This window comes from Bos taurus, chromosome 22, assembly GCF_002263795.3.
Source record: "Bos taurus isolate L1 Dominette 01449 registration number 42190680 breed Hereford chromosome 22, ARS-UCD2.0, whole genome shotgun sequence".
Lineage (NCBI taxonomy): Eukaryota > Metazoa > Chordata > Mammalia > Artiodactyla > Bovidae > Bos > Bos taurus.
The window spans coordinates 49,365,442-49,378,925 of record NC_037349.1 but is presented as its reverse complement, the minus strand read 5'-3'; the positions used below and the strand labels follow the sequence as shown (position 1 = coordinate 49,378,925).

The 13,484-nt window shown below is 53.8% G+C and overlaps 2 protein-coding genes across 6 annotated transcripts in view; one reads left to right on the top strand and one right to left on the bottom strand.

The window, feature by feature from the left end:
* Window positions 1-1,208: 1,208 nt before the first annotated feature.
* RBM15B (RNA binding motif protein 15B) lies at window positions 1,209-4,359 on the top strand. Its single transcript, NM_001206581.1, has one exon. The coding sequence runs from the start codon at window positions 1,333-1,335 to the stop codon at window positions 4,015-4,017; it is 2,685 nt and encodes an 894-aa protein (NP_001193510.1). The 5' UTR covers window positions 1,209-1,332; the 3' UTR covers window positions 4,018-4,359.
* A 3,471-nt stretch (window positions 4,360-7,830) lies between these two features.
* DCAF1 (DDB1 and CUL4 associated factor 1) overlaps window positions 7,831-13,484 on the bottom strand; it is a 93,747-nt gene continuing 88,093 nt past the window's right edge. For all 5 annotated transcript variants that reach the window (XM_059880160.1, XM_059880161.1, XM_010817839.4 and 2 more), the window contains 2 exons: window positions 12,518-12,770; window positions 7,831-8,806 (listed from right to left, as the gene is read on the bottom strand). In XM_059880160.1, coding sequence (XP_059736143.1) covers window positions 8,748-8,806; window positions 12,518-12,770 — 312 coding nt within the window. In that variant the 3' untranslated portion in view covers window positions 7,831-8,747. The remainder of the gene's footprint in view (window positions 8,807-12,517; window positions 12,771-13,484) is intronic.

Genomic DNA, 13,484 nt, shown 5'->3' with positions numbered 1-13,484 from the left:
TACTTGGAGGAATTAGATGGGCTGTTATGATCAGACAAGCAAAGTTTTCTGAGCCCCTGAAAGGTGTTGAGAAACTGCATGGCTAGAACCAGAAATCTTAGTAGATGGAGCTGTTTCAACCTAGCAGCTGTGTTCTGGTGGCCTCTGTGTCCTCTAAGCTACACCAAACAGGGAAGACAGCCCAACTGCTACCAGAGGGTGATCCCCAAGGTTATCTTTAAAAGGCTTAACTCCTGGAAGCCGCCTAGGAGACCTGGAACGTTAACAGGTGTTTCTTGTAAGACGTTAATCTAGTGCACCTGCGTTAGCTGCTGCAGGCGCTCCTCGCAAAGGCTTCTGGTCGTGGGAGGGCAGAAGATGCGCATGCGCTCTTCCCCATGCCACGGTTTCTGTGGCTTAAGTTGGGTCAGGTCCTGTGAAGCCTCCGGTTAACTCTCCATGGAAAATGAAAGTTGCCCTGAGGGGGCTTGGCACCCGAACAGGATTTCCCCTTCATGTCACCACCTTGGAGGTGGATGCGAGAGCACTGGCCAAGGAGAGGTAAGCATGGCAAACTGGGCAGCCGCTGAGTTCGGCCTTCTCTTCACCCTTGGCTCTGTGACCCTTCCCTTACAGCCCTCAGTGTACTCGAATGCCCAAGCGGAGGGTGGGCCCCGTTGCTCTAAGGAGCCTGTTCCCACCCTAGAAACCATAGGTTTTGGATTTCTGTGCCCAGCCAGGGACCCAACAGGTCTCGCCGTCTTCTGAGTGCATAGCCATGATTCTCAAGGCCTTTCGGGCGGCTGCCACAAGTGAACATGAACGCAGGGGATACTGGAGATACGGGGTGTGGGTTTGGGTTGTTAATGCCGGACCCAGTCAGTAGATGCCAAGGCAGGGCTTGGGGGTGGTCACCCAAACCTAGTCCTGGGGTTGGAATATCCCATAAAGTTCAAGGCCTGGCATACCCGCACCTGCGAGGCCTCTGTCCCTCTCCAGAGCTCCAATTTCTGTGGAGCCCCAGCCTCGGCCACGCCATCCGCACGGTGGCGCCAGAGCTCACAGTGCGGGCGGGTTCGCCCGCTAGCCACAGGGTCACGTGATACGGGGCGGCGCAGCCCGATGACGCACGCCCGGCGCTGCCTTCGCCCCGCCCTTCATGGGGTCACGTGGTGGGCCGGCGCAGCCTGATAACGCGGCGCCCAGGCCCTCAGCGCAGCTCCCGCCCCGCCCCGTCGCCGCGCCGAGTCCTTTTGTCCAAGATGGCGGCGCCGGGGGCGCTGCCTCCTCGGCCGCCGCCGCCGCCGCTGTGAGGGGCCTGCGGGCCGCCCGCCCGCCAGCCGCGCCGGCGCCATGAAGAGGCAGAGCGAGCGAGACTCCAGCCCGAGCGGGCGCGGCTCGTCATCGTCGGCCAAACGGCCGCGGGAGCGCGAACGGGAGGCGGAGGCGGGCGGGCGGCGGGCGGCGCACAAGGCCTCGGGCGGCGCCAAGCACCCCGTTCCAACGCGGGCCCGCGACAAACCTCGCGGTAGCGGGGGCAGCGGCGGTGGGCATCGCGACGGCCGAGGCGCCGGGGACGCGAATCACCGTGCGAGCAGCGGCCGCTCCTCAGGCTCGGGCGCCGGCGGCGGGGGACGCGGCGGCAAGGCCTCAGGGGACCCAGGCGCTTCGGGCGCGTCGCCCCGCGCATCTCCACTACCGCCACCTCCGCCGCCGCCCGGGGCCGAGCCCACGGGTCCCGGCTCCTCAGCGGCAGCACCCGAGTACAAGACGCTGCTCATCAGCAGCCTGAGCCCCGCGCTGCCTGCCGAGCACCTCGAAGATCGGCTCTTCCACCAGTTCAAGCGCTTCGGCGAGATCAGCCTGCGCCTGTCGCACACGCCTGAGCTGGGCCGCGTGGCCTACGTGAACTTCCGGCACCCGCAGGACGCGCGTGAGGCCCGCCAGCACGCCCTGGCCCGCCAGCTACTGCTCTACGACCGTCCGCTCAAGGTGGAGCCCGTGTACCTACGAGGCGGCGGCGGCGGCGGCGGGAGCAGCAGGCGAAGCAGCAGCAGCAGCGCCGCCGCCTCCACTCCGCCCCCGGGCCCGCCCGCGCCCGCCGACCCGCTCGGCTACCTCCCGCTGCACGGCGGCTACCAGTACAAGCAGCGTTCACTGTCCCCGGTTGCCGCCCCTCCGCTGCGGGAGCCCCGCGCCCGCCACGCTGCCGCAGCCTTTGCTCTAGATGCGGCCGCGGCCGCCGCCGCCGTAGGCCTGTCCCGGGAGCGGGCCTTGGACTACTACGGGCTATACGACGACCGCGGGCGACCCTACGGCTACCCGGCCGTGTGCGAGGAGGACCTGATGCCCGAGGACGACCAGCGGGCCACGCGCAACCTCTTCATTGGGAATTTGGACCACAGCGTGTCAGAGGTGGAGCTGCGACGGGCTTTCGAGAAGTACGGCATCATTGAGGAGGTGGTCATCAAGAGACCCGCCCGTGGGCAGGGCGGTGCGTATGCCTTCCTCAAGTTCCAGAACCTAGACATGGCCCACCGGGCCAAGGTGGGCATGTCGGGTCGGGTGATAGGCCGCAATCCCATTAAGATAGGGTACGGCAAGGCCAACCCCACTACGCGCCTCTGGGTGGGTGGCTTGGGACCTAACACCTCACTGGCGGCTCTGGCCCGGGAGTTTGACCGTTTTGGGAGCATTCGGACCATTGATCATGTCAAGGGAGATAGCTTTGCCTACATCCAGTACGAGAGCTTGGACGCAGCCCAGGCCGCCTGTGCTAAAATGAGGGGCTTTCCCTTGGGGGGTCCTGACCGCAGGCTGCGCGTGGATTTTGCCAAAGCAGAGGAGACTCGGTATCCCCAGCAGTACCAGCCCTCTCCCCTCCCTGTGCACTATGAGCTACTCCCCGACGGGTATACCCGGCACCGGAACCTGGATGCCGACCTGCGGGTGCGGGACAGGACCCCTCCACACCTCCTGTACTCAGATCGAGAGCGGACCTTTTTGGAAGGGGACTGGACCAGCCCCAGTAAAAGCTCTGACCGCCGAAACAGCCTCGAGGGCTACAGCCGCTCAGTGCGCAGCCGGAGTGGTGAGCGCTGGGGAGGAGATGGGGACCGGGGCCTGCCCAAGGCCTGGGAGGACAGGCGGAAGCGCCGGAGCCTCTCCAGTGATCGCGGAAGGGCCACCCACTCCCCTTATGAGGAGCGGAGCAGGACCAAGGGTGGTGGGCAGCCTGCGGATCGAGGCTCCGACCGCACCCCGGAGCGTAGCCGCAAGGAAAACCATTCCAGTGAAGGGACCAAGGAGTCCGGCAGCAACTCCCTCAGCAACAGCCGACACGGGGCGGAGGAGCGGAGCCACCACCACCACCACGAGGCTCCCGACTCTTCCCACGGGAAGAAGACCCGAGAGAGCGAGCGCAATCATCGGACCACTGAGGCCGAGCCCAAGCCTCTGGAAGAGCCAAAACACGAGACCAAAAAGCTCAAGAATCTTTCAGAGTATGCCCAGACGCTGCAGCTGGGTTGGAACGGGCTTCTGGTGTTGAAAAACAGCTGCTTCCCGACATCTATGCACATCCTAGAGGGGGACCAGGGGGTGATCAGCAGTCTCCTCAAAGACCATACTTCCGGGAGTAAGCTGACCCAGCTGAAGATTGCCCAGCGCCTTCGCCTGGACCAACCCAAGCTCGATGAGGTCACACGACGCATCAAGCAGGGGAGCCCCAATGGCTACGCAGTGCTCCTGGCCACCCAGGCGACCCCCAGTGGGCCTGGCTCTGAGGGGATGCCGACGGTGGAGCCTGGCCTACAGAGGCGGCTTCTCAGGAACCTGGTCTCCTACTTGAAACAGAAGCAGGCTGCAGGGGTGATCAGCCTGCCAGTGGGTGGATCCAAGGGCAGAGACAGCACAGGCATGCTCTACGCCTTCCCGCCCTGTGACTTCTCACAGCAGTACCTCCAGTCAGCGCTGAGGACATTGGGCAAGCTAGAGGAGGAGCACATGGTGATAGTTATAGTGAGAGACACAGCCTAGCCCGAGCCTGGCTTTTCCAGCCTGTTTGTCACTAAAGCAGTTATTTTAAAATCTGACCACTGCTGCCCTGCCCCCCCAGCCCATACTACACCCTTGATTTGAATTCTCTGCTGGGTTACTCCATTTCATTTGGTAGGGGACCAAAGTCCTATCTCCCCACCAAAAACTAAGTTCTTAGGTTTGGGTTTTTTTTTTTTTTACCGTGATGAGAAGGGACTCCTGTCATGTCGGCTTCTAGTGTATGAAATACTGTCTGCTGTGTTCTGTATTTTTTTATTTTTTGACTAACTGTATGGAAAATTGTCAGTAAAGCCTTTGTCAGAGGATGGATTTTTAATCCTGTTCAGAGTCCTGGTTTAATCACATGATTTTCTCAAAGGATGGAAGACTGTCCCCCGCTGCCTGCACACAGATGCCTTCCGGCATCTTTCCACTGCCAGCGTGTCTCCCAGCCCTGCTGCACTGGTGCCTGTCAGCCCCCAGCTCTTGGGGCTGAGGCGGGGCTCCATTCACAGGGGTTTCTAATTTGGTCTGAGAGCAAGTGGGTTTCATTTCAGACCCTGCCATGCCAGCCTCCACAGAGCCCATTGCACAGGAAGGGGTTAAGCCTAAGTCTAGCTAGCCGCTGTGGCAGTTTTTGTGTTCCTGCCATGAACAGTGTGCGTGTCTTTGGGGTTGAACAAAGCACCTGGTTGACAGGCGTTTCTGAAAGCAGGTAGACCTTAGTCGTGGTGTGGTAGTCATGGGAGGAGCAGTGCAGTATTGGGGTCTTGGTGCCTGGATGTGCCCAGCTTCCTCCTCTTGTTAGCCTCCCTTCTCCCCTTAATGCGGCAGCCCGGGGATACCCAGGTGGAGACAGCGCTCCTTCGGACTCCGAGGGGCACTGGTGGTCAGACGTTGGAGTGGAGGGTGGGAGGCCACTTTCCTTGGTTAATCCTTGAACTTTTCCCAGTGCTTGTGAATTCTGGCTTTTCTTATGATCGTTCAGGGCTGGTGTGGGCCTCTGTCTGGCCACTGGAGCAGAGTGAGGGACACGGGATCCCTGGCCTGAAGAGTTTTTGACGGAAGACAGTGGGTTAGGAAGATGCTCTTGTAAACTGACATAACTTCCTCAGGGGCAGGGTGGGCGCAGGTGCCTAGGGCCTCCTGCCCTGATACTGCTGAGGTGGGGACCACTGGGAAATGGGGTCCCTCTCTGGGGAAATGTCACAGTTGCTGAGGTGTCGGGCAAAAGCCATGCAGGCTGGGGAGGGAAAGATGGCTTGCAGACAGCCCTGAGTTCTCTGACCACGTGTCTCTACAGGCAGCATGGCCAGCGTGGCAGATGAAGCCAGCAGTGTCAGGGACCAGGGAGGGACATCAGTCACACAGCAGTGGCCACCATAGAACAGCCCACTTTGTTGAAATGTTTGTGGCAGTCTAGATGGTCTGAAAGCTTCACTGTCAAGGCTGACGGAGCAGAGGCGCTCCAGGAAGGGAAATGAGCCCCCAGGAGACCAGAACCGCGGGGTCTGTTGACGTGCTGTCCCCTCTAGGTTTGATCACTACCCTGACTGCCGCGAGACAGCGCAGGTGACAGCGGAGATGTTTTGAGAGCAAGTTTGTGAGATGGAGGCTGGGGCTTACTGCGGACCTCACGGAGAATACAGGCCTCTCCACAAGAACAGTGAAAGAGGTGACTTTTTGAGACCTTAGAGATTTAAACGGGAAGGAAGGTGCCTGGGGAAGTACTGCTCCCTGGGCTTCAGCTGTTGCTAATGAACAAGCGCGTTCATAATCTGAAACACAGGAAGTGTTGAATGTGTGTTTATACTTGAGTTTCAGCCACTTCTGCCAGGTATCTGAGCAAAGCAGTGTGGGATGCAGACAGGCAGTGGGAAGCACTGGAAGCCGGAGTGGCCTCATCATGCCTAGAACAGGCGGTGGCGTTAGTCGTGTCCGACTCTGTGCAACCCCATGGACTGTAGCCTGCCAGGCTCGTCTGTCCCTGGGACTTCCCAGGCAAGAATACTGGAATGGGTAGCCATACCATCCTCTGGGGGATCTTCCCGACCCAGGGATCTCCTGTACTGGTAGGAGCGTTCTTTACCACCAAGTCTTCAGGGTTAAAGCAGGTGAAGTCTGGACAAAAGCCCAGATCATAGGCCGGAGCCGCTTTGCTGCCCTGTCTTTGGGCTGTTCTTTCGTAGAGCAGGTGGTCAGGACCCAGAGCACTACCTGGCTTTCCCCAAACAGAAAACTGCTATGAAGTCTGGTTGGAGAGGACACGTGAACCCGTGCCTTGTTCGCCCTTTTTCAGGCATAGGTGCTCTCTGGCCCCAAACTGAACTAGAGTTTTCCTGCATTGTGATTATTCTCTGCCTCAGACTCTCAACTCTTTCCTTCCTTCCGCTTTTGTCTTTTAAAATGGGAGGATAATTGCTTTACAGTGTTGTGCTGGCTTCTGCCATGCAGCAGAACGAATCAGTCATAAGTGTGTATGTGTGTGTATATCCCCTCCCTCCGCCATCCCCACGGATTTAGGATGCTTCCCCCACAGGGAGAACGATTTAACTGCAGGCAACCAGTGCCTCCACCTGGGGTTCCTACCTGAGGTGTGGCTTAAAGGCAAAAACCAAGAGGAGATGAAATTTGCCTCATTGGTGGTTTGGTACGTTCTGCATGTTTCTTCCTAAGGGACTGAGATCTTCGGCCTTGGCAGATAAAGAGGAGGGCTGATGTTTCTTTGCCTCCCCGGGGCATTTCCCTAAGGGTGTGTTGTCAGGTCGACCAGGATCCTGCTTTCTTACTGCAGGCCCCCGTCTCCACCCAAGAGACCTGTGGGTGGGTGCTCCCGAGGGCTGCTGGCGGAGTTCAGGGAGACCGGGGCTCGGCTGAGTTAATGACTAGAATAACAGTGCTTCTAGTGCTTCTTGACTTTTAGCCTTTTTTCCTGTAATGCACCATCAGTCAGACCAGTCTACCGGTTAGGTGTCAGCAATCCATTTCAGCTGAGGCATGAAGCAGTTTACGAGCCGAGCCCTCTGCCCTCCAGAGGATCACAAGGTGCCTGGCGACACAGGCCCGCTTCGGTGTGTGAGCGCTCTGTGGTGTTCCGAAGCCCAGCGGGGATTTCTTTACCGGCCCCCAGTGAGGTTTAGCCGTCTCGTCTTGTTTACTTCACAGATTTGTCCTCTTATCTCAGCAAACGGAGAAAAATCTCTTAACAAATGCCTACAACAGAAACTGGGTAAACTCGGGGGGAGAGAGTAGGGTCTCCTACTTGTGGGAAAGAAGGGGATGAGGCGGGTAAGTTAACAGGTTAAGAGCGTTTGGTGCTTTACTTGGTGGGAACAGTTTAACCACAAGGCCAGCTGTGAAGCCAGTGAATACCTGCTAACCCAGCCTCAGCTGCCCCCAAACTGCCAGGGTCTCTGCTGGTACTCCTTTAAGAAAACAGTAACAGTGATGGCCACCAGGCTTCCATTCCTTAGGCCCGTCAGCTCGTGGCTCACAGCATCCCAGGTGGGCCCCTAACACTCCGGCTCCCCCACACCGGAATCGGGATCTTGCTTCAGAGCCCAGGACACACGGCGGGGGCAGAGGGGTGGCACATGGTGGGTGGTGCCTTGAGGACCCCCTCTGCCCCGTGCCAGCAGACCAGGGCTTGGTGCTGACAAGGCTGCTTCTCTCCCCAGAGTGCTTTGGGCAGAGCGTGCGCTCACCCCATCTTGGGCTGCCTCTCGGGGAGGCATCTTGTATGTTGCCTGGGCTAGAGCTGCAAGGTAAGGGACCCCACCCCACTTCAGTAAAAGAGAACAGGGAAAGGCCACAAACAAGCAAAGACAGACTTGTAGTTTTATTCTGTATTTTTTTTTTAAATAAATACACTTTACATTAAAGAAAAAAGGCCTTTGATTTGTAATTTCCACATTGGGGAGAAAGGAAGAAAAAAAGATTTTTGAAAAACTGAATCACAAAGAAAAATAGAGGGAGTGAACTTATATCCTAAGCTCCCTCAACTCCACAAAACCAATATCCACAATGACCTTGCTGCCCCCAAGCCGTGAAGGCTGGTGAACCTAGGCATTTACTCAGCGAACAGGCAGCGCCTCTCCCCACCTCTGGCACGAAGGAAAACAGATTAACCTGGCGGCATATGAGGCAACAAAACAGGTTAAAAAATCATATATTATATTTATAATAAAATATTCTTAATCCTTATCAATTTAAGAAACCACGATTTTCCTTTTCATTTAAATATGTGTGTAAAAATGCCTCTCTATTGTTCTTTAGACATCATTTTCTTTCATAGAAAATGAAGTGCAGGGACAGACCTGGTGGATATAAGTTCATACCCTCAGTTATAAATGCCTTTTTTTTTTTCTTTTTAAAGTTTTATAAAAAACTATTTCTTGTTCTTTAAGTAAAGAACATTATACAAAGAAAATATATTGTGAAATAACCCCAGAGACATGTTTGTTTTTTTTTTTTCCCTTGAGGAAAGATACGTCCATCCTAGGAGAAGGGAAAGCAGAGCAGGGCCTAACCCCTGTTGTCTTTTTGTGGTTGTTACTGTTCTTAGAAGGACTCTCAGATTCCAGTGAGACTCTAAACCATAATTCTCTGAATGCAGGGCCAGGGCATGCAGTTCCTTAAGAGAGCCCTGGGAGAAAGGGAACGGAAGATGTTCTGAATTAATCTGACTCGGTTTCTCTCCTGCCAAGAATCTTCCACGTCGTGCTGACTCCTCACTCATTTAGAGATAAGATGATGTCATCTTCCAAATCAGAGTTGTCAGAGCTGTCGGCTGAAAGGTAAGGAGAAGAGAGACTGGATTACACACGAGGCTTCCAGGAAGAAAGCACCTGCATACACATTTATGCCTGAGCAAGGTTCATTACCAGGTTCCAGAAAGAAGAAAACACTCCAATTATCTCCTTGGAGCTGGCTCTGGAGACTATACTATTTTGGCAGTGGTGGTTACCCCTGGGGTCTCCTGCTTCCCTTTCAAAAGACTTGGCTCGGTGGTGCCATCTTGCTTCCTACAGGTTCGTCCTGCCTGAAATTCAAGCCCTAGAGAGGCAGGCAAGTGCCCTCTGGAGCTCTTACCCCTGGTGCTTCAAGTGGCTGCAAAGGGGTGGGCCTGAAAGTGGGGTGAGTGACTGAGCCCAAGGGGTCCTTTGGCCTCTGGAGTCCCTGGGCAGAGGCTGCCAAGCCCCCAGGACCCCTAAAAAAGGCAGGCTGCTCCCAGTCAAGGATGACATTCAACTCCTCAGCCACTCTGTTCTCAGAAGACTTCATCAAGACACAGGTAGGCAACCTAGGATTCATAGGAATTTCTAAATAGAATCTGCAGGGAACGTATTTGTAAAAAGATACAGGCCAGAGTAAGCAGCAGTATCAGAGAAGGGTGCCTAGAAGCTAGACCAGCAGGGAGTACGTGTGACACCTGACGGGCAGCACTGTGTCTCTGGCCCTCTGCTTGACCATCTGCCTACCAGGCAGTGAACAGACCACTGAATCCCTCTGGAAGGCTCGAGGAAGAGGTGAAAGTAACAAAGAATCCTCAAAATTACACAGATACACCGTGTGCCAGTACCTAGCTCTAATGTTTACTGAGTGAAGGTAAAAAAAAAAAAAGGTCTTCGTGCCCAGTTTGACTGCTCACAGCTCAGGAAGCTGTGGGACAATTTTAACAAGGTTTTCAGGGAAGCAGGCCAACAGGTCCTGAGCTGGAGCCCTGCAAATGCCCACAGGCCCTGGGGTTCCCACGAGAAGAGGGACAGCCACTGATTCCAAAGAACCCCTCACTGGCCCTTTGCCAGGCACCTTAGAGCCTCCTCTGGGGGGACAGCTGAGGGAGAAGGGCATGTCCCCAAACCTTCACTTGCTACAGTCTCTGAACTGGACAAAGTAAAATGGAGAAAAGTGTGGCTGTGATAAAATGAAATCCTGAAGGTAAGCAAAAGTAATGGCTGAAAAAACCAGTGTTCCTGGGTCTGACAGAGCACAAGATGGCCTGACTTCATTGGTAAGGAGTGGGGAAGACAGAACAGAGACCAGACTACTATCGGACACGGCTAAACCACAAACTACTCCTCCGCAGCTTCCTTGCTCCAGGAGGAGATGTCAGCAGGGAAGGGGGTACCCAAGGACAGCACTGTGTCCTGGGCCCATGGCAGACCTTGGAAGAGCCCCCGGTGTGTGGTCTGTGAACCCACAATGCCAGACCCACCTGCCTGAAGCTATCTTAACATCAGCTGCAGAGCTATTAAGAATCTTAAGTCCTTACTGGCCAGGAAATTTCTGCAGAAACTTGACGCCTGTAGCTGGCGATTTTTAGTTTGGCTGTCCAAAAATTATTTCTGTTATTTCACCAGGGAAGCACACCTATAAATCTTCTCCATCACCATGAGTGTCATTTTCACTTTCTCTATCAGAGTCAAATCACTAAGGTTTTTGGTCTTGGTCTAATATCCATGCTGTCTGAATCAAAACTATATTCTGAAGAACTATCATCTGAGACACTAGTATATATGTCACCTGAACAATCATAGAAGCTATTTGAGAAACTATGTATACATTTTAACAGTAATAAATGTACATTTATAATAAGCTGGGGGGGCGGGGAACCTAATGGAGCAAAATGTGAATGATGATAATCCTAAGTTTTATAATGAACCCTTAATCAGTTTTTTTTTTTTTAAGTGTGGAGCATTTTAAAAGTCTTTATTGAATTTATTACAATATTGTTTCTGTTTATAGTTTGGTTTTTTGGCCACAAGGTATGTGGGGTCTTAGCTTCCTGACCTGGGACTGAACTCACACCCCTCATTGGGAGTGCAGGGCCCTACTCTGGAGCACCAGGGAAGTCCTATCCCTTGATTAGTTTTAAGATCTAGCAACTACGGATGGTGATGTTAATTGTATCCCTCTCTAAAAATGTATTTATATGTCTCTGGTCAATAATATGTCACATGTAAGGACTAAGTGTAGCTGGATGAAGAGAACACAACCTTCTTTAAGCAAGTGACTCTCAGGTAGAAGGTCTGACAACCCTCAGGGGTCAGGCACCGATCTCCCCCCTCGTGGTCAGGTGACAGGACTCCTTTCTCTACCTTCCTTAGCCTTTTCTCATCCTCCAGAACAGGAAGAGTAGAGCGCACACTTTGCACAAGCCGTCTCGATGTCACCACAATTCTAGAGCCCAGCTTGTCATGTGTAATGGCATTTTCACGTTATAAATACTCCCACCAAGTTAAAGTAACATTCTCTGATTGACTCAGGGTTTTCCAGATTACCTCTTGGACTTGAAAGAAGAAGTTTCCTAGAATGAACAGTAAAACGCTAAAAGCAGCAGGAATTTTACAGACCAAATGAAAATGTTATATTAACTGAAAATGGAAAAACATTAGTGATACTCTTAGGTCAGTCAGGGGTACCAGCTGTTCCCCTGACCTACCTAATTTTAACTGAAGGCAAACAAATCAGTAAAACTTTCCTTTTTATTCCCATCAATATTGTCATTTTTCTCTTGCTCCTTAGTCCCTCTTATCTAGCACTCTGACCATCGCTAGGGAAGAGAAGTCTTCCTTCACCGAATCACCTCAACCTCCAAGTATGAAGAAATGGAAGTTGGCAAACAGCAGATGGGCAGATAGATACAAGGTACACCCTCCCAGCCCCATAAAGCGTCCTCAAAGTACAGCTTGGCCAAGAGGACTTAATGTAAGAAAGACAGTCTCCTTTCAGTCAACTGCCTTCAATCCTAAGAGCTAGATGTGTAAGATCCCAAAGAAAACAGATTCAGGTCACTGGAATAGGAGAGTCACTCACACACACACACCCCTCACACCTTATACACATTCCCTATCTCCCCCAGCACCAAACACCAATGACTATAAGGACCAAACGCCTACTGTGACGAGGCCTGCACATGTTGGGTTTAGACCAGCACGGTCGTCTGTGAGGACGCAGATGTTCTGTACCTGTGCTGCACACCACTGTAACGAGCACTTGCGGTGTGGACGTGGAACGAGGGACTGGGCATCCTCATGGCCTAGGTGCTTACTGGCCACTTTCGGCCACCGCACTTTCGGCCTTCCGGGCTAAGGCTTATCCTCTGAAACAGGTCAACAAACCCCAGCTCATGGGCCAAACCAAGCCCATCAGCTACTTATAGAACAGAACCACAGCATTAATTTACGCCTTGTCTCTGGCTGCTCTCTCACTGCAACAGCAGAGAGGAGTGGAGAACGGCCCACAAAACCTAAATGATGTACTGTCCAGACTTTACACAAAGTGTCAACCCTTGTTTTAAAGAGATAAGAGACCACTGGTGCCAGACGTCACGACAGGAACACAGCGGAACAGAGCCATGAAAGGACTTTTCCTCAAGGGCCTGGGCGGCGACTCGTTCCGGGCATAGAACCCCAGTGCGGCTGCCCTCGGGGCTGCGTGGGCACAGGGAAGGGCCCTTCCCCTGGGTACCCAGGCTCACAGTGAGCCCCAGACTTACTGTCCCCCAGGATCAGTTCCACTTCCTCGTCTGCATCTGAGTCTTCGTCCTCCGCGTCCTCCCCCTCCTCCAGGAGGTTCGCCAGCTCCTCGTCAGAGGGCGAGAAGTCATTGTCCCCATCCTCCCCCGCGTTCTCGTTGTTGTCGTCCTCCTCGAGCTCTGCCTCCAGCAGCTGGTCAGTGTCCAGCTCGTCCAGATCATCAGTGTCGTCGTCGTCTTCGTCGTCGTCTTCTTCCTCCTGCTCTTCCTCTTCCTGGTAAGAAAGCATGAGGTCTGTTAGCCAAGACACCAAGACCCAGTCCACCTCGGCCACACAGGGAGTCTCTCCCCTGCTTCCCAAAGGACAGCGGTGGGAACAAGCAGTAGCGATCGCGGTGATCCAGGTTTCAGCACAGGCCTCACGGGCCAGCGAGACCCGTCAGTGACGGCTGAGACAGGCGCACACGTGTCCCCCAAGGCCCCAAGCGCTCCCTCAGGCAAGGATGGCCACCCACAAAGGCAGTACTCGTCACGCAGCCCTTCTCCAAGGAAATGGATAACACACTCCACAGAGGTCTCTGCCGTCAATAGTCTATGTTTCTAACTAATAATAAACCCAAAGAGGCTCTTCTCTCTCTCTTGCATCAACCAAATCAAATGAAATCAGCTGAGGCACTGGAATAAAAGCTTCTACCTGGAATCTAAAAAGCAATGCTTAATAAAACAAGACAAATACAGTTGCGTCACTGGCTCCTAAGCCCTTTCAATCTTTGTCCTCGATCTTTCATAATCACAGATAAACCGTGGGTAAACCTCTGACACCGCTATCACAAGCATCCCATGATCTGAATATTCAACAAAATAGACTTTTACCATGTATATAACACTTAGACACCGTATTTTCTGTTACAAGCCACATACTAACCCCCAGTATGCAAGAGAAACAGTCCATACTTCGTTCTTAAGAGATCTTCCCAAAGGTAAGAAG